General features: G+C 40.3%; 1 protein-coding gene across 2 annotated transcripts; it reads right to left on the bottom strand.

Moving 5' to 3' along the window:
• Window positions 1-15,323: 15,323 nt before the first annotated feature.
• Window positions 15,324-18,965, bottom strand: LOC110685241. Of its 2 annotated transcripts, XM_021861732.1 has the most exons (8): window positions 18,431-18,965; window positions 18,258-18,328; window positions 17,580-17,654; window positions 17,455-17,487; window positions 16,229-16,366; window positions 16,061-16,144; window positions 15,857-15,985; window positions 15,324-15,775 (listed from the first exon to the last, which is right to left on the bottom strand). In XM_021861732.1, the coding sequence occupies exons 1-8, from the start codon at window positions 18,435-18,437 to the stop codon at window positions 15,725-15,727; spliced, it is 588 nt and encodes a 195-aa protein (XP_021717424.1). In that variant the 5' UTR covers window positions 18,438-18,965; the 3' UTR covers window positions 15,324-15,724. The 2 variants fall into 2 exon arrangements, with proteins under 2 accessions (XP_021717424.1, XP_021717425.1); XM_021861733.1 differs by lacking the exon at window positions 17,455-17,487 and having other exon boundaries at window positions 18,431-18,964.
• Window positions 18,966-20,606: the final 1,641 nt, after the last annotated feature.

A 20,606-nucleotide genomic window follows, 5' to 3' on the forward strand; every position in this document is an offset into this window, starting at 1 on the left:
TATCATTTGTCCGGCAAATCAAGATCATTGCACAAGCATAGGCCATCCGGTCGATTACCTCAGCTAGAAGGGAGTTGATGCGGTCAGGGTTCACCTGGTGCACAGCCGGCACCGCCGCCTTCTCAGAGCGGGTCAGAGTCTTAAGCATCCTCTTCGCATATTGGTTGTAATTGGGCTGGCTGGAGGATGAATCTGCAAGTATAGAGTTATCCGTCAAATGCTGGGCATATGCTCCGCCAATATTCTGACGGTAGCTTGAGGAATCCCCGGATTGGCTTGCTTGGGTTTTAACTCTCATATGCCCAAGTGGCCAGGGGGGATCAAAGGCAGAGGTTTTACCTTTTTTGGACTGTGGGGTCAAAGCCTCGCTAGCCGCATTTGGATCAGAGCCCTTCCAGATCAGATCAGCCGAAGTCACCGGCCTCAATTCCTCAACTACCATTTCGAAGTGGGGAATGGCTTGCAGGCTCTTTCCTGCAGTTGTTGGCCTATCATTGTCAGGCGTTTTCTTTGAAGCCGCAGCAGCCGGGGCGGGAGCAGCCAGCCTTGGTGTTTTAGCAGTCGGCTGAGGTATGTTTCTAGCCAGCTTTTTGTGTATGCTCGCTAAAGAGCAAGGCATGATTTGGCTCCTAGCTGAAATCAATCAAACACATTACAACTGGTTAGATATCATTTACTTCAAGTATATCACATCCGGCATAAAAAAAAAAGGGCAAAGGCAGACTACCTTGACATTTTTGGCGGCCAGCGCCGCCTTCTTCTCCTCTATCTGCTTCTTCCTTAGAAGAATAGCAGAAGTGGCTGGAGTCTTTTTTGGAGGCACCATTCCTTTGGCAACTTTGCAAAAAGACAAAAGACAGGGTTAAAATACTGATAAACATACGCAGACGGCAGATGCTAGGTCATTCAGCAACCTACCCTTAGTAAACATTGTACTGGGTTAAAATACTGATAAACATACGCAAACGGCAGATGCTAGGTCATTCAGCAACCTACCCTTGGTAAACATTGTACTAAGATTACAAAGGGACAGGAAGGCTTCATCTTTAAACCATTCCGGATGGGGAACCCAGAATTTGGGAACAATAATGTCGCTCCCATCATCCATCTGGGAGGTCGTCTTAAGAAAAAGACCTCTCTCCATTATCTGATCCCATGCCTCAGCCGACACTTTTGGGAGAGCACATTTTTTCCCGAGCAAAGCCGGGTGCTTATTATATCTGCGCAGCCGGCGGTTTAGCTGTGGAGTTGGGGAAGAAACAACGTAAAATTTGCTCTTCCAACAGCTTCACTTGGACGGCTTGTCCAGGGTCATCATATAGTCCGGATGGGTTGTTAAAGTATACCATGCATTCCATCCACCCGGCGCCCGGCTGAGGTAATGCATATGAGCAAATGCCTCACAGCTGGGCTCAACCTCCTGCAACTCGCAGGCGGCAATGTATCCCAAAATGTTGACCCATGAGTTAGGGGTCAACTGCCATACACCCAAGTCATACCCCCTTAGTATGGCTTTTATGCAGTGATGAAGGGGGAACCGGAGGCCGGCTTTGAATGCCGCCTCGTAAAAGCGAAGTAGTTATCGGCATTTCCACATCGTCGGTCCAAACGACGCTTGCCTCTACAAGCGGTACTACCACTACCCAATCGTCCCCTACCGGCTTCTTCTTCAAAAAAGCACGGAGTGTTACGTTTAAAGTAACCACATCCCTGGCGGTCATAGTCATGTCGGTAGGGTCACCTATAGCCGGCCACTTATAGGCTTCCTCATCAATAGGCGCAGCTGCTTCAGGAGACTCCTTATCAGAGTCGGACTCCTCATCATCTAAACCTTCGCCGGATTCCTTGGCATTAGAACCAGAGCTACCCAAAATGCTATCACCCGGTGTGCTAGGTACACTCGGGGAGTCTTGTGGAAAATCCTCATTTGGAACTCTTTCATACGGTTCCTCAGTCTGCTCTTCGTTTAAAGGGTCAGCCGGATCAATGGCTGCATCATCGGACTTGTAATCAGGGTCTACTTCCGTCCGTCTAATCCGGGTCATTCTGTCCTGAACATGAACATAAACGGTTGAATTCAAAGTAGGTGAAGGTTGGCCCAAGAACCCCCAGACGGTAGTCCCAGTCCTAGACTCAGCCGTCCCTGGTGACCGGGTGACCACTGTCGTAGGCTGTGCCGTGTTTATATTGGTGGAGTCCATATCCTAACTCTATATGCACAACCGGAAATTAAAGGGAAAAGAATTGCAAAGGGTACAGACGGTACCTTAGAATGTGAAGCTTGTTGGATACAACCGTCAAAGTTGAAAGTGGCTTGAAGTCACCATAGGCGGATGTGTACAAAGCTGAAATAAGAAAGAAGAATTAGATCAAGCAGATTTAAGGAGAAATCAGGAAAAGGTAGCACAGACGGTCTTCCATGAAAAGATTTCAAAGGTCCCCCAAACGGTGACCAGTCGGATGAGGGCCATTGGATCAAAATGAAAATTGCTTAAAAGCCACCCAGGCGGTATTAAAACCGGCTAAGGGTCTGAGGACATTTTTTGTCAAATAAACCTAGAGATGCCCCAGGCGGAGTATCACCGGCTGAATATCTTGCAAAGAAAAGATTAAAAAAGATTGAAAGCACCACAACCGGTATGGATGCCGGTTATAGGCACTAAAAAAGTTACCAAGGTCACTCAAAGATACCCCAGACGGTTAATTCCGGATGAGGGTATAGTGGAACCTGTTTTGAAAAGAACAGAGATTGCTCAAACAGGGCCCAAACGGTGAATCACCGGATGGGGGTATATTGAATGCAACTTGAAAAGATTTTGAAGACACCTCAGACGGAATGCTCCGGCTGAGGTAGCGTAGATATTAAATTCATTAAAAATCGAAGAATGTAACCCTAGCGGTATTAAGCTCAGAAGTACCCCAGGCGGTGTTTCACCGGATGGGGGTACATTGAATGCATGATTTTTGAAGGTTAAAGACCCCTCAGACGGAGCTATGCCGGCTGAGGGAGTGAATTCAGTACTTGGAAATGGGTTAAAGACCCCCCAGGCAGCATGTAACCCGGATGGGAAAATCAGTCAAGTTCCTTAAAATCAGAAGTTAAAAGTGAAGAGAAAGGGGCAGCCGGTACCTTGTTGAAATTGAGCAAAATATACTCAACCGGTAGCCGGATGTGATTGATCTACAAATGTCAGATGCAAGAATTCTTGAGGAAATTAAGCAGCCGGTGTCAGAGCTCTCAGAATTTTTTTTGAAAATTTTGTAAAGTGTGGAGGAGAGAGGCGATGTCTCCTATTTATAGGAGAGGGGCAGAAGGCGAATGAACACCTTCTGCCTTAAAAATTGAAAAACTCAAAAAAAGGAGGGAAGTAGGCGAACCGTCACCTCCCATTCTTCTGACGCCTATCACAGGTGACACGTGGCTATGCCACGTCACACCTGTGAGGGGAAGATGTTTAGGGTAAAAATACCCCTAGACACGTGGCCCTATAAAAGCCTGCCACGTGTCAAAGTTGCAACGGTCAGCAAAGGCCCAATCCCTTTGTGACACGTGTCCATTGTACCCTAATTGAGGTGCAGTTCTCCCCTACTATAAATAGTAGGGGCAGACCTCATTTATGGGGATCGAGAACTATTCCAACAACCAACCAAACACAAAACCCATTGCAAAACGCCCTCTAATCGAGAAGCATTTATTGTTCTTTATACCTCTTTACGAAAGATTCTAACTTGATCTTTGGAGGCAAAACTCCCACCCCCCATCAGGAGTCTCCATTATTTGTGCAGGTACAGGCGAAGGAAGGAGCATACTAGGAAATTGTAACTCTCCCGCAGGACACATAATAAACCCCCAAACAACAACTATTGTCTTTTCTCCGAAATTCAAAACCTTTGGCGTCCAACGTCGAAATTGAAATAATGTTTTCGGTAACTCTTGGAACATGATAACAATTGTCAAGTTCTAAAACAAGCCCAAAGGGCAAAGAAAAACTGAGATTTCTAATGGATACGGCTGACATCTTGGCTCCATTGCCGACCCAAAGCTCGACCTCTCCCTTCTCTAGCCTCTTACTTATCCTTAGTCCTTGAGCATTGGAACAAAGGTGTGAGCCACATCTGGTATCTAATCCCCATGATGTTTTGCTAGTGAATTTTAAGTCTATAACAAAAATACCTGATACAGAAGCAACGGTGTTGTTCTTCTTATCTTCCTTGAATTTGAGGCAATCCCGCTTTTAATGTTCCTTCTCCTTGCAGTAGAAGCATTCATAATCGGATTTAGAAGAGGGTACCTTTTTGTCTTTGCGGCTCTTGGCAGCGCTAGACTTAGGCAGAAAATTCCTCTTCTTTTTCCCTTTAAAGCTTCTCTTCTTGCCCGAGCGCTTGAATGGCTTGCCCTTTTTTATCATGAGCATGTCATGCTTCCCCTCATCCTTGAGCGTTTGCTCGGCTTGCTTCAACATCTCATGAAGCTTGGTGAGGGTTTTCTCCATGCTGTGCATATTATAGTTCATCTTGAACTGATCATAGCCTTTGTGCAGCGAATGGAGAATGATGTAAATATCCATCTCAGTTGAATACCCAGCGTCAAGCCTTTCCATGTTCTCAAATAATCCGATCATTTTAAGTACATGTAGGCTGTCTGGCTCTCCTTTCTTGAGCTTGCTCTTAAGGATTTGCCTATGGGTTTCTAACCTATCAGTCCGGGCCTACTCTTGGAACAACTTCTGAAGTTCAGAAATGACCTCAAAAGCCGTCTCCTTTTCAAAGAAAGTCTTTTGGAGGTCCGGAGACATAGTGGACAACATGATGCACTTGACATCCCGATTAGCAGTTTGCCATCGGTTAAGGGCAACCTGAGAGACCTCCTCATTGGGAGCGTCGGGCATTTCCTCATCAAGGACGTATTCCTTTTGCTCTTGCATGAGAACAATACGCAAGTTCCTTTGCCAATCAAGAAAATTTGGCCCACTCAACTTCTCCTTGTCGAGAATTGAGCGTAATGAAAATTGGTTGTTTGAGTTATTTGCAGACATGTTTCTACAATTGAAAGAATTTGAAATGAAAAACCATTCATAAAACTAATAAGTTTGAAATTTAAAGCATACATGCAAATTTTCAATCTTATTGAGCGTTTTATCCACGCATTAATATTAGTCCCTTTAGTCGAGAATAAAACGATTCCAAGATCCCAAAAAACAAAAAGTGATTAAGCATGCTTTGACTTGTGTTAACACTTAATATTTTAAGGTAAGCAATCCAATTGCTAATAGCTCTAAGCTACTCTTGGTTCGATAAAACGTCGCATCTAATGCTTTCTTGATGTTTTATCTCCATTGCCACGACATCTAAGGACTCCTTACTGATATCGTCGAGCTTAACCAAGACGAACTCGTATACCTTACGTTCCAAGGGAAATAATGATGCCTCGCTTTGGCGTAGCCCATCATTACGCGCATTAGTTCGGTAAGTGTTGTTCTTGGAATGGCAAACAAATTTGGCTTAATATTATAGGGACCTAGGGTTTCTATGTTGGTTGATTTAAGTGAACTTAATTAATCATCGTAACATTTGAAATCCTAAACATGCATCTAACATAAAATTTAATCATATATAAACATAATATATATATAAAACATAAGTAATAGATGCATTTGGCAACTAGCATGACCCCTTGAATCTTCAAGTCGCCGTCTTTGAGACATCACCACCAAATATGCAACTACTAGTTATTATGATGAGGACTAATCTAACTATTAAGGTACAAAAATACGCAACGGTACGCAGACCATATTTAGATATACAAAAAATACATAATGGATCGCAGTCCGTATACACTATCCTAATCGGGCCCACTAGTTGTCATTTTCACAAAACCTGTGATACAATATACATTCCAGTCATCCATTCACTATTTGTGAATGACCCATGCATTTTACAACGTAAAACAAGTAACAATGCATAACACGCGCAAACTAGTAACTAACTTAGGTGGTTAATCCGATTAACGCGCCTAATTAAAACTAGTCAAAGTTGTTAACCGATTATGTGATTAAAACGCAATAAAATTAGCTCAAGTAATTAACGAAGCTCCCACTAAATTCCGCATCCAACTTAATTAATCCAATTAATTAAGCCGGTTAACCCAAATTTTGCCAATTATTTTGCAAGTGCGGGCAACACTGAGGCCTAGCCTCGTTAAAATAATGAAATAATTAAAACGGCAAAAATCGCAAAACGCATAGCCCAACCATGCTTTATGATGCCCAAGTGCTTAGCACCAAAGCGCGAGGTGCCTTGCGTGGCCGCATCCGCACAACCGCTTGTGGCCCAAGCATGTGGGAGTGACTTCAATGTCGCTTTTGCGTTACACCAACCATATCAGCGCACTTGCACACACACAAGACATGGCCTCAAAGGTCCTAAATCATGCGAGCTTATGTTGCCTAGCAACACATCGCAGCACCAACGCACCCCTATCGTAGCATCATGCGCATCACCCATGCATCCTCGATGCACCAAACACGCACACACCGCACCATGCGTGTAGCACCAAGCATGCACCTAGCCTAACACGCCACACAACAACAGCCTTTCGAGGCATGAACAGCCCCATGCGCACCTCGACAGCCAAATGTGGGCTGCATGAGCAGCCCGTCTAGCCGTTGGTGGTGCTTAGGCGATCCTTGCCTCGATTTGCATGCTTTTATCTCGGGATTTAATCCCGATATATGTGTGACATAAAATTTGATTCTAAATTAATTTTAGAATCATCATTGAGCAAGAATGAAAATAAAATAAGTCTAACCTAAATAAATTCAATTTTAGTGCACAAACCAAAATATTCAAGAACCGTTCTTTAAATTATTTTTGGTTCATCTTGGTGCTTCAAAATTAAAGGGCTATACTCATAATTAATTTAATCAAACATAAATTAATAATGAGATTTGACAAAAAATTAGATGGGTTGGAAAAATAAACATATTCATCCAATGAAAAATTTCCAACAATAACTTGTGTAAACTTGAAAAATTACATCTTCCAATATGAAGATTAATTAAGTTTCAATCACAAGTTTTGAACATTTAAGACTTTAATCAACTCAAAAATGATTAAATCCAAAATTAGTTCAACATGGAATTTAGAAAGTAAAGTTCCAACCAAATAAACAATTAAAGATTGGTTCTTTAATATTTTTAAGGGACTTCAAAATTAGAAATTCACCTTAAACATTCAAACTTAAAGCAATTGATTTGCAAAATTGTGAATTCAAGTTTATGTGAAAAATGAGCTCACCAAATTAAGCACCAAATATGACTTCATAAACATGCTTAATAAGGTTTATTATTGCAATAGATTAGTGATGCCACCATACATTTAATTTACCTTTAACATGCCATAGTTAATCAAGGTTTAAAAATTTAAATTTTTTCTTCAAAAACAAAAAACCATGTTTCTGGGTGGATTTTGGCTTCTGGACAGACATTGAAAGGGACAAAAACGATTTAGAACATCGATTCCACCCAAAATTCACTATTTTTGGGTCGAAATCTGGGTTCGTTAGCCAAAATTAGTATAAATACAGAGATTAAAAACTAATTAAAACAAGCTTCTAATCTAACTAGAAAGCAAAACCGGAAATCTAAATCCATTTTAAATCACCTTAATTAGTTATTAGTTACAATAATTAAAATTAGCGCGGCTCCGATACCGCTGTTGAGTTTCGTAGTGTCCGACACTACGCGGAATGAAACCCAACGAAGACCCGCAGACTAATTAATTTAACTAAACATGCAATCACATAACTAAACAACAAAAGAGAGAGAAAGAGAAAAGACGATCTTACCCTCGACGCGTGCTTCGCTCGCTTACGAGCTCTTACTTGAAAGCTCTAGCTTCGCAAGTGCGTAAGCCTCCGATGGCTCGCACCCTCGACCCGACCAGAGTGGTCTCTACCTCGAAGGTTAGTCGAGGCTAGACCAACAAAATACTAGAATATTACGATCTCAAAGGTTTTCTCACTTATAAGGAGATGCCTTCTTGAGTTCAACTCAAGTGCTTTTCCCCAAACCCAAAACATGGGTATTTATAGGGAAGAGAGTCTTGATTTCCCATCTCCCTTCAATGTGGGAGAATTGCATTTTGCTTAATGTATTTTCATTCAAAAACAAATTAAAATGCAAATCAATCAACAAGCGCCAAGTGGCATATGTTGAGCAAGGGTAGGTGAGAACCACTAGGGGGACCAAAGCACCACTTGTTCCCCAAGCAAGGCCACCAAGACCGGTCCCCATTGACCAGATGCTGACCTCATGCATGGCTGGCTGGCAGCCTGCCATTGTCGCCAAGGCTGCCCAGCTGGCGCTTAGCACCAAGGCTGGGCTCTTTGGCCAGCCTACCATCGCATTCGCGCAGCAAGCAAGCCACACACGCATTGCGGGCTGCTGTTGCTGTGATGCGTTGTGTGTGTTGTTGTGCGAGTGCTATGCGATGCCCAGCACACATAGCCCATACACAAGCACGCATAGCATGCTGCTGCTGACTACGCGATGCTCGTGCTAGGCGCAGCCTAGCTGCTGCATTGCTTGCGGCTGGGTGCATGGCCCAGCACACTAGCACGCTATCATGCACCGCGCGCCAGGTGCTAGCATGCGTGCGGCCATGTGCTCCATGATAAGTGGCATTTATGCCACTATTTAGACCTCAATTCCATGTCATTTCCCTATGCTTGTCCCTTGTTTAAGCCTATTTCGCTCGGTTTTCCCCGTTTTTCCAATCATTACGCTAATTCCTTTGTAATCCCCTCTTATTTGCCTATTTATACTACTTTTGGGATATTTCTTATGTTTTGTAGTCCGGAAAGGTGGAAGTCGAGAGAAGAGCGAAGTTCAGGAAGCCGTTCACGAGCCTCGAGAAGTCAAGCGCTATGGAGCCATGTAAGAGGCCTTTAAAAGGGCTCTCTAGGCCTCAAAAGACCTCCCCAAGTTATCTGGAGATGCCTTGGAGAGGACACGGCCAGAAGGCCCGCGGGTGCGGCCCAATAACCCACGGGCCGCGGCGAAGGGAATAGTGAAAATCCGTAAGTTCGTAGCAGACAGACCCTTGCTTACTCTTTCGACCATAACTTTTGATCTACACGTTGGATTGAAGAGATTCAAATTGCGTTGGAAACTAGACTTGAAGGGCTTTCCAACGGTATGTTTCACGCCCCAAGAAGTCTTCTAGAACAGAAGTTATGGACGTCTAAATCTGCGCAACACTGCCAGGATGCGTAGCTACCGCGAGCGCGGCTTTCTGGGTCTTTTTCAACGGATTTTCTTCTTTCTCTTCTTGTAATTTAAATAGCATGACCTTCTTTAGACTTGGAGGGGAGTTTTTGGGGTCTTCTCTCCTCCTTGAGGGGATGAAACCCCTTTGCTTTCTCCATCATTTCACCACTTAGATTAGAACTTAGATTTAGTTTTAATCTTTGTTTTGTAATTTAGTTTAAGAGTAGTTTAGAGAGAGAAAGTGAAGAGCTTTAATGGTGGATTGGGAGGTTGAAGATGCAAAATGTGACATTTGTTTGGATTCCTTTTCAATACATCAATGAGCATTCTAAACTCTATCTCAATTTTATTGCTTTCTTTACTTATTGCTTTCTTTGGTTTATTGAATGTTTAGAGTAGTTGATTATTTCAATAATTCCTCTTCGTTGTTTTTCCCTTGTTCTTCATTGCTCTTGTTCTTAGTTTCTTCATTGTTCTTCTTTATTGGTTAATGTTAGTTGTTCATGTTAGTTTAGTTTGTGTTAGTTTCATTGTCTTGTTGATTTAGTCATGTTAGTTTAGTTTCCTAGCTAGGGTTAGGGATGATTGTTGATTATTGTGCAAAATGAACACTTTATTGATGGTTTGATAGAGATTGTTGATGTATTGAACTAAGAATGAAGGGCTTAATGCTTGGTGTCTTTTTAGCCAATCGATATCATGATTTAATCGCTACTATGCTAGTTGTGCAAGAGTGAGCTAGTTTAATAGAAGAATTTTGTTGCTTGGTTGACCACGACCTCATTGGCGGGGTTGAGAGTCTAATGGCCTAGTGTGTGCGAGAGTGACCTAGGTTGTTAGGCAATTCTCCAATTTCATCTACTTGACCGATTAGATAATCAATAGTGTTTGTTTGCGTTTGATTAGTGTTAGTATATCGGTGTGTATGGTTATTTCTTGATGATTTGGAAGTGCTCATTGAGGTGTGTTAATGCTTGCTTTCACTTTGGCTAATTGAATGCATAATTTAATTGCTACCTTATTTAGTTGCTTGGAAAAGAGCTATTTAGGTAGAAGAGAACCCCTTGAGTTAATCACGAGCCTTTGGCCAGATTGGGTGTTTAATTGTATAGCGTGCTTGGGAGAGACCTAGATGATTAAGAGTTGCCCCTTGCATTTTATTGCGAATGTCCATGCTTATTGCTATGCTTGTGCTTGTCACATTAATTATGCTTGATTCCCCTTCCCTAGTGACTTATTTCTTAGGTTCTAATTCCGTAGTTAGTTAGCTATCATCTTTTGTTTTAATCTACCCCTCATATCTCCTTTGACCTAGCTTAGTTGGCGGTAGTGTTGACAATAGTTTAGCCGTCTCTATGGATCGACCCTTTACTTACCATTAGACTTGTCTGGTGTAGGTTTAGGTATAAAAATATTGTTTGGTAGAGGGATAGTTAGTCCAACGATCTAATCTAATCCGCTCTCACCACTCCAGCCCCACAAGCATGCTTGGTAGCAAGCCTAGCACGCATATGCATGCTTGGCCTACGGCATGCCTTGCGATGCATGCGGTGGCCTAGGCTAGCCTAGCACTCGCATGGCTAGGCCAATGCGAGGCTACGACTTAGCTCGTACTTGTCGCTTGCTTGATTTCTCGTCTTGTCGTATTCCAATTCGACTTGACTTATGACGCTCGGTTTCGACGCTCTAAGCTCGATATCCGACGTCTTTGTTCGTTATACTCTAATGACTCATCTAACCCTTCGAGTTGATTCGTCGTCTTGGATCAGTTATTCGATTGGGGTGCGACCCGAAGGGTTCAGTCAAGATTAAGTTGTAATATTAATTATATATTAATATTATTGATCGGAAGCGGCCTCCACTTAGGCATTCCGATCACTTGACCTCACTGAAAAATTAGCTTTCTAATAATTCCGAACCCTCTATCGGAATAATACACTTGTTGGAAGGACACCATTCCTTTCACAATGTTATGGTATGTTTTATTATGGAGTGTTTAATTGTGTTTCCCAAATTTTTAATTTTCATTTATGTTTTATTATACAATGTTTAAGAGTAGTGCTGAATATGTCAAGTTAACACACATAATATTAAAGTGAAAATTTTAAAAATTGAGTACATAAAAAATTAACTACATATAAAATTGAGTACATAAAAATTGAGTACATATAAAATTGAGTACACACCCTAATTTTGAAAAGGATAACATAAAGTACCTACAAAAGATGTACATAAAAAAGTTCCAGATCAAGATGCATCTCCAACAAGAAGTACTATCAAAAGGATTTGAAAAGTAGATGTACTTACAAGAATCTCTTTCTTGGTTTCCTTTCATGTCAGTACCCGTGTTGTCTACTCAAACTCAACCTACACCCCTACGCCTAGTAAAGGTCAACACCTCTTTCCACATTATTTTTAGAACATACTCTTATTTTATAAAATATACAATATTTTCTAACCAAAACTACTATATTTAAAATTATAGTCATTTTCTTCGTGATACTGTTACATGAACGTTACTTCGTGATAATGTTACATGAACGTTATTTTTCTGACAATATACAATTATTTTCTAACCAAAACTAATATTTATAATGTACGAACTGTGATATTAATATGCAAACTGTGAGAAAGTTCAAAGGGACGAAGTTCGTGACATTACTATGTAAACTGTTATTTACATTGTATACATTGAAATGGTGACTTGGAAAACTTCCCGCCAAAAAAAGCGGTAAAGTATTTCCCCTTATAAGGTAGCACCTGCTATGCAATTCATCAAAACACCTAATCATCACCATGAAAGAAATTCTCATCCCATCCCTAATGATGAAAACCCACAAGATAAAAAAAAACAGCTTAAACTCCGTTCTCCTTACGAGAAAGCAAAATCAATTAGGGTCATTTTGTGCCCAAGTTCATCCAAAACCATGATAAAATTTAAATTCCTTAAAAAAAAAAATTGAGTTGTTGAATTTGATCTTAAATCCTCAAGAGGCAGAACCTTCATCCACCAACATCGTTCAAATGTCACAATGTGGAGACATCTTACCTTTGCACATTCCAGATTTGAGTGATCTAGCATTACTACCTAAACCACTGAAGGTGTACTTTGAGTGGTTAGTTCGAAATACAACTCTTGGTACTTTGTTAACAACACTCGATAGAGTGTCATCCTTGAACGAGCCGATCGCCACCTTAATCGATAAAGCACCATTTATGACCAGGCTCGGGGAGTACTCAACGACAGTCCATAGCTCTTGCCATGTACTGAAGTTGTTCGTCACGAGTTATGGAATTCAAAAGACCATAGCCTTTGAGTTAAATTCCGGTAACGTGACTAAAGATGCGAGAGATAGGCGCAATTTCACAATGAAGCTTAATGTGAATGCCCCTTTGTACGAAACAGGTGCAAGAGAATATAGAATACTATTGTGGAACTGTAAGGGAATATCTCATGATAATTTTCCAACTCAAGCTTCCCACATAATAGAGGCCGTCAAGCCACACTTGTTGATGCTAGCCGAGACACGGGTGTCAAACATGATCACAGGATGGGTTACAGTCGCGTTAAAACCTTACATGATTTATTTCGCTGACCCTAAAGGTGTTGGTGGTGGTATGGCAATACTAAGCTTCTGCAAGCATTGTGAATTTAAGAATGTCACCACAGCTCCAAATTATTGGAAAAGGGAAGCTTTGATTAAAGAGTAGAACTAAGGGGTGGCTTTGATTAAAGAGTAGAACTACTGAATTAGAATTTAAGAATTTTGTATTAAGCTGTGTATGTGAATTAAACTATTTTACTTATTAGTTCAATGATATGTAAGTTTCCAACTGAAATGAAAATCCTATAATTAATTACCAGTTAAATGAATGATATGTGAAGTTGGCTATTTTCATACTTCAAAAGTCCATATGAATGACCCATAAGCCATACCTAATAATGGCCAATTTACAAGAAGGGTCCCATCGAATGCAGGCCAATTCATCGTATGGTCCAATGTATCAATATAAAACCACAAAATATAAAGGCCAGTACATCAGTTTGCAAAACTAAGACCCATCACCATTACATGAGAAAATCCATAAGTTAAGTCCTAACATTTAGTTACACCAAAACAAGCACCACCTGTTTAACATACATATCATCAGAAAATGCTACTTTTTCGTAACGGCGTCCGACACATCAGGTCGTGCTTCATTGAATTCGCACATCAAATCCTCAAACAAGAGCCACGATCTTTCAACATTATAATCAGATTCTCAGAAGAATGGCAAAGAGAATATCATAAATAATGGCAACAACAGGTTAGTAATAATCAAAACAAAGACACTTCTTTCATATGTCATGAAAACAAACCAATGAAAGTTCGGTTAGGAGCCTCTTCGCGTTCCGCTTGATGGCAGCTAGTATATGCACTCCACATCTATGCTAGGGAGTAATAGAATTACATGCAACGTCAGCAATGTATATGGACATTTTGATGAAACATGCGGTCGTATGTACGTTTCAGTTAAAGGAATGACACATACAAATTGCCCTGTTGATCCATTCTAAGGGAAGTAGTGACCTAGCTCCCAACAGTTCCTAAGGGCCATTGAGGTTCTAGACGCTAGAAAACAAGATCCATTGCATATGCCTACACACAATTGGAAGATGTAAGAGGTCACAGACACATTAATCCTAAAAAACGAGGGTACATTACAGCTCCAAAAAGTACCAGCCGTTTGACATTTATGGAGTGTAAATCTGCGGCCGTGTACATCTCTATGGAATCCATCACAAGAATCACTTCCCGATTCACAAAAAAGGCTACACATCACCAACGATTATTTAGAACAACGGGGATAAATACCTACAAAAGAAAAAACACACAATATGAACAGTACGAAACTTGGTCACTTCAGTATTTCCTAAACAAAATCAACACAACATACGGCTCTAATCTTTTACCACATTAATCCGGTTCGGAGATAAACCCGACAATTGCCTTATGTACACTTTTGTTGTCCGGTCGAGGTCTTCTAGGGACTTTCTTTGCAATACACGAAGCTGCCAAAAATAGCTAAAGTCAGATGTGCTCAAAACATACTCACAAAACTGAGTTGAAGCCTTCAGTTTCCAACACATACCGCAAATGCGAGGTCCAAGATAAATCGCCCGCTGCGACCTTCAAACCGCTTAGCCTAAACCTTTTCATACATCCTCGCAGACACCTGCATATACTATCATTACAATCACCTTGAGTTAGTAACTATAATAAACCAAACTGTATATGGACCATTTTATGAAACCTAGATTTATTTACCTGATCACCAACTTAGCCCCTAGTCAAAGCTATGCCAGCACACGTAGATAGTGTTGCTTGATGTCCGTCACAACGTAGCATCACAGGATCTTCATCCCTACCCCAATAAATTTTATTTCACAATTAATGAGGTGTTATTCAGTGGACAAGACAAATATAATGTTCAGGAGAAAACTATGCACAACACTACTTACATTTCTGTGAGCTACCTTCTCGGAGAGAAATTGGTGTTCACCCTAACATACTCCAAGATACAATGCCAGAATCTACGATACTTCCGAGGCCGCCAATTGGTGACATATCCTTGTACTAGTTTCCTAGGTGTGGCTGTTTTCTTCTGCTTTCGCCAACTACGTTCACCAAAAGAATTCATTGACGTCGACGTCTCAACATCTTCATCTTCCGAGCTAAACGGTATCTATTCATCACTTCTCTCTAGACTCCGTGGTCCCCGTATTATTTGGTTTTCCGGGGACCTACCATGTATGTCAGAGGTCTCCTTATCTAGGTTCTGTAGCATCTCCTTCTCTAGCCTCTCCTTCTCCAACTTCTCCTTCAATTCCTTCTCCTACCTTGCTCTCTCCTGTCTCTCCTTTTCCTCCTTCTCCTGCCTTTCTTTTTCCTTCCTCTCCTCCCTTTCCTTTGCCTCCATCTCTTGCCTTTCTTTTTCCTCCCTCTCCTTCTCTAACCTCTCCAACTCCTCCTAGATTTCCCTCTCCTGCCTCTCCTTTTCCTCCCTCTCTTGCCTCTCCTTTTCCTCTCTCTCTTTTTCCAACCTCTCTAACTCCTTCTCCTGGATTTCTCTCTCTTGCCTCTGCTTTTCCTCTCTCTCCTGCCTCTCTTTGTCCTCCCTCTCCAGCCTATCCTTTTCCTCCCTTTTTTTCCTTTCCTTTTATTGTCTCTCCAGCCTATCCTTTTCCTCCCTCTCCTGCCTCTCTTTGTCCTCCCTCTCCCGCCTCACCTGGCTTTCTTTTGCCTCCCTATCCTATTTTTCTTTTACCTCCCTCTCCTTCCGTTCTTTTACCTCTCTTTCTTGCTTCTCTTTTGCTTCCCTCTCCTACCTCTCTTTTGCTTCCCTCTCCGAAATATCCTACCTATGCCTCTCTTCTCTCTCCCACTGATTACTCACAAAAGGGCTGCCACACATTAAACCACTTGAAATGTAATCATTGACAGAGAGGTCAGAGGAACAAGCCCCTGCCACATCCAACATAAGATAAACAGTGGTCAGCTACTAACATGAATACGTTTAACAGGATTCATAAAATTGTACGTTACCCGATGCCTTATTCCATCCAAAGTAGCCATCCCCATTCTTTGGACGCTTTTTTGCATCCTGTGTGCAGATAAGTTCTCTTCACCATCCTCCTCTTGTAGATCCACAGATTGCAATAAAGCTTCTACAACCTATTCTTTTCAGAACATACATTACACCATAGTATTACCCAACCAAATCGAAAGTTCCGAAAATCAGTCACAAACCTCAGCAGCCACAGCCCGTCTCTTCCCCGGTATAACGTCCAAGGCACTTCGTTCGTGTGGCCGACCATATGAAACATTGATAGTCTACACATATTAGGTACAAACAACTCAGTCATCACACAAAAAAGTCATCACACAAACCAAGCACAAACAAGTCATCAAACATACCCCCAACTTTCTAAAATCACCTTCCCTATGGCGATCAGCCTTCTTAGCCTTGTTGATCTTTACTTCTGTCCAAACTTTCATCCTAGGAAGGACTCCCCACTTCACAGGGGGCCTTCGCAACCAATCAAGGTACAATATCTGCATAACAAATCACAGAAAAAGCAAAATCAGACACTCAAATCAAGAAAAGTATTAACATTTAATAACAATTTCAGCTTCTCTCCACAAATGGTATGGTTGCAATACCAGAAAGCCACAACATAAATTCCTTAAACCAAAGTAACATAAATAGAAGACTAGACAAAAGAAATATGGTACACCCTCCACATCTCTTGGCAAAACCCGTCTGAGTAAAACCTCCTTGCAAAGCTAAAACCTCCTTGCAAAGCTACTGATGGAGTACATAAGTTTATCGATCACTAACGTACACCACTCATAGGACTCCGTCTCGTTTGTTGCAATTGCTGCTAGAATTAGCTTAGGGCACAACCTATGGGATGTTGTAGGATACAGAATATTAGCTAGGACTAGTAGCAGAAAGGCAACCTTAAACTCATACACATCCTGAAGTGGAGCTTCAACTGCATCAACTAAATTTTTCCTCGGTATCCCACTCACACGGATAGGGGTAATTTAACTTAATCGATTACGCACTCCTCGAACAAAATGTTCCATGTCTTCATCATCAACTAGTTCCTTCGGAACCGGCAAGGGCCCCTTAGGAATGCAAAGAACCCAATGGACTTAAACAAGATCGAATGGAAACTCTTTCCCGTTGGAAGTAATCAAGCAATTATAGGGCACATCAGCCCTAGTTGCAAGCCAATAAGCCAACTCCCTCGAAAGCTGCCTATCAACTAATACATACAACCAGCAAATCCCATATCCTTCACTATTTTCCTTTTTCTTTCATAGAATTCATTGATAATTATACCAAATTTCTCCACACGACAATTAACATTTATAGGCTGCAATTACATAATAAACAAAGACAAATCAATTAGGGCTGAAATTGCCATTCACCATGACTATTATTTTTTTTTCACAAAAAATTATCGACGAATTTTATCCTTTTCAGCTCCTCCTAGTTGCTTTACCTAATTGCTTCATCCTACCACCCTCACTAAGTGTATTGTCCTACACATAAACACATTAGCTAAATTCACCTCCTACACACAATGGCAAACCAAATACAAAACACGCGTGAAAACCAATTAACAACTCACCCTATACAGAGCATCATCAAGTTTCTTACATACCTAAACCAAAAAAAAATCATTATTAACACAACAACGCTAACATTTATTGAAATCGAAAATATGCAACACTTATAAATGTGTGTTACGATTACCTTCAGCAAAATCCTACCACCAGAATCATCATCAACATCAGACTCAACAGCTTCATCATGTATTTGTTGATCATCCTACATTTTAAATTCACAGGACAATTACAATCAGATAAACACTACACTAAACTTTAACATATTCCTAAAAACATTGCAATAACATTCCTTCAACCCAATATGAAAGATACATACTTAAAGTATTCTGATCCTTGCCCATTTATCTGTATCTGGCTGATACCAAGATAACCTCTACAATATCTCCCATAGAGATGCTTGCCCATTAATAAACCATAGACATTCACACTAGAACCTAAATCAAACACTATTCGACTATGGTTGGTACTAGACCTAAATCAAACACAATTCGACTATGGTTGGTACTAGACCTAAATCAAACACAATTCGACTATGGTTGGTATTAGACTTGCTATTACCAAGTAAGAGACCCTCCTGTTAATGGGCTGTTATACCAGCCAAAAGGATAATCATACCACCCAAAAGGATAATCACACCACCCAAAAGGATACTCAGGTAGTAATACAACATAATATACACAATTACATTATCCTAGCTAAACAATTTTCACACAATTCGACCACTTTAACTAATTGAAAATAAACAACATACCAACACAGCAAAACTTTTGCCATAAACACAATTACTTTATTAAGAAACACTAACCTTCGCCGCACATCGACCACCTCTTCTTCCATCCCTTCGACTTCCACCCCTTCCACGACCCCTTCTACCACCTGCAACAAAGACAAAAATTTACAAAACCCTAATTTCGTACAACAATTTCCTTATACAATTGCTTTTTAGACTACCAAAATACCGAGAATACTTTCGTTTACCTGACATCAGCCTACAATTGCTTCCTTGAACACCTTCAACACACACACCTTACAATTGCTTCCTTGCGGCGCACAACTATTGAACCGAGTAAAATTCTACTGAAAAGACTACCAAACTACCGAGAATCCTTCTCCAGAGCACACTGTCTTCGCCGCTAGGTTTTCGCGACCTATTTTCGCTGAGTTTATGCTAGGCTTTTGCTAAGTTTTCCGGTGACTTCTTTTTTATAGAGAGAAAAAGAAGAATTTTTTTTACAGCAATAAAATGTAGAGAGAGAAAATAAATTTGTTTTTACAGCAGTAACAAGTGCCCAGTTACTGTGAAGCTTTTACGCAGCAAATTACTGTTTTTCCCCTGGTATTGGACACACATGTCCATATCGGGTAACGGGCCATCACGCCTTGGTTATTGATTAGCTATTGTGGCTTTTTTTTAGGCTGTAGAGTTGTAAAAAGTGATTCGGCCTAAGAAACTAACTTGATTGAGTATGCGACATGTCTGATAATATGAGCTTTTGATATTGATATAAATTGATCTGATTTTTATCTAACGTCGGGTTTAACACGCAAATTTAAGATCTGATTGTGGTCTCCAACCAACAAAAGGAAACTCGGCATTTGATGTGGACTTGATAACTACACATTGTACTACACTCACATCTAATTTGATAGCAACTTGTCAAGCGACTTAACCAACATGACATCTAGGCTACTCGTCTCAATGGATATCGAGATTTAATTTGATCTGTATTATTATGAACATGACTTAAATTAACATGATACCCGAAATAACCCTGACCAACATAGACTAATGCTTAACTTCAACCTAATTTAAACTATACCCAATTAAACTCAACTCAAGATAAGTAGATATGTTTCACCTACATTGTTTCAGTCCAATATGTACTCCCTTCATTTCAAATCAATTGTAATATTTTCTTTTTCATTCGTTTTATTATGCAACATGAAGACTCCACCTTGATACTAGTTTTTGTTACTTATTCTAACGTTATAATGATGGAAGTCAAACCCACTAAACTTGTTAGTTATGTGCAAGTTAAGCCCAATAAGCATGCTGGATTAAAATTGCTACACTGGATTATTTTTGCATAAGTATTTTAATAATAATGTTTCTGATTATTTTAATCAAGTTATTATTTTTATAATTTAATCTTTTATTTCGATTTTTTTTATCTATATGTTATGATTAAGATAAATATATTTCTTAGTCATATTTTAAAATAAAGTTTATCTTGTGCTACCTAACCTTGTTTCAAGGAAGTTGTTAGTCTTGTTGTTGCACAGGATAAGGCTGGCAGATAAATCTCTTCAAAGATAATTGTTGAAACAGAATCAAAACAGCTAGCAACGTTCAATTTCAAATAGCCGAAAGTTTTGGAGAAGCATTTTTGAAGGAATTCTGTTGAAGATTTTCAAATGTTTGAAATTAGCCCTACAACGTTTGAAATCAGCTTACAGCTCTATAAATAGCTTGAAAACTTGCTGGAAAAAGATCACCGAAATATTCAGAAGCCTAGTGCTATCAAGAGTTGTTATTTCTCTCATTCAATCATAGTTTTTGTTTATTATTTCAAAGTGAGGGAAAAATCGTGAGTGTACACTTGTGCTAAACATTGTAATCTTGAGTGATACACTTCGTAGTAAAATTATAATACTCGAAGTTGTTTTTGAGTGATTGTTAGCTTTTATTTCTAGGAATTGAGTGTCTAAGGTATAGCTGGGGTGCTACGGAGAGAAGATAGTGAGATCTTCTAGGGTGCTTTAGAGCTCTAAAGGAGGAAATAAAATTTGGTTTAAAATCCTACGGGTTTAACAACCCTAGGCGGAGACGTAGGCCTTTGTGCTGAACTTCGTAACAATTTGATGTGTCTTTACTTTTATTCTTGCTTTTGTTTTTGTTTAAATATAACTAGCAAAATCCAAACAAACGCTTCTAACATTTTGTTTTGCAATCGTTTTACTTTACAAACAGTTTTCAAAGTCTTGAATTTAAAACTGAGATTAGTTTATTCCGCCTTGAAACTAATCTTAAGACCTTGATATTTTGTGTTTTGCGAAAATTGCCCATACTCTATTCAACCCCCCCTTCTAGAGTATTATTATGTTTATTTTATCACCATTGTGATCCTTTCACAACACTTTATTTGGTTAGGGC

The sequence above is a fragment of the Chenopodium quinoa genome, unplaced genomic scaffold (assembly GCF_001683475.1).
Source record: "Chenopodium quinoa cultivar QQ74 unplaced genomic scaffold, ASM168347v1, whole genome shotgun sequence".
In the NCBI taxonomy this organism is placed as follows: Eukaryota; Viridiplantae; Streptophyta; class Magnoliopsida; order Caryophyllales; family Amaranthaceae; genus Chenopodium; species Chenopodium quinoa.

What these genes read in the sequence shown, in the direction of transcription:
- LOC110685241 (XM_021861732.1), bottom strand. An exon ending in GTGGTAGGATTTTGCTGAAG is followed by an intron (nt 17,488 to 17,579) that starts GTAATCGTAACA and finishes TTTTTGGTTTAG; the next exon opens with GTATGTAAGAAACTTGATGA. An exon ending in GACGGGCTGTGGCTGCTGAG is followed by an intron (nt 15,986 to 16,060) that starts GTTTGTGACTGA and finishes TGAAAAGAATAG; the next exon opens with GTTGTAGAAGCTTTATTGCA.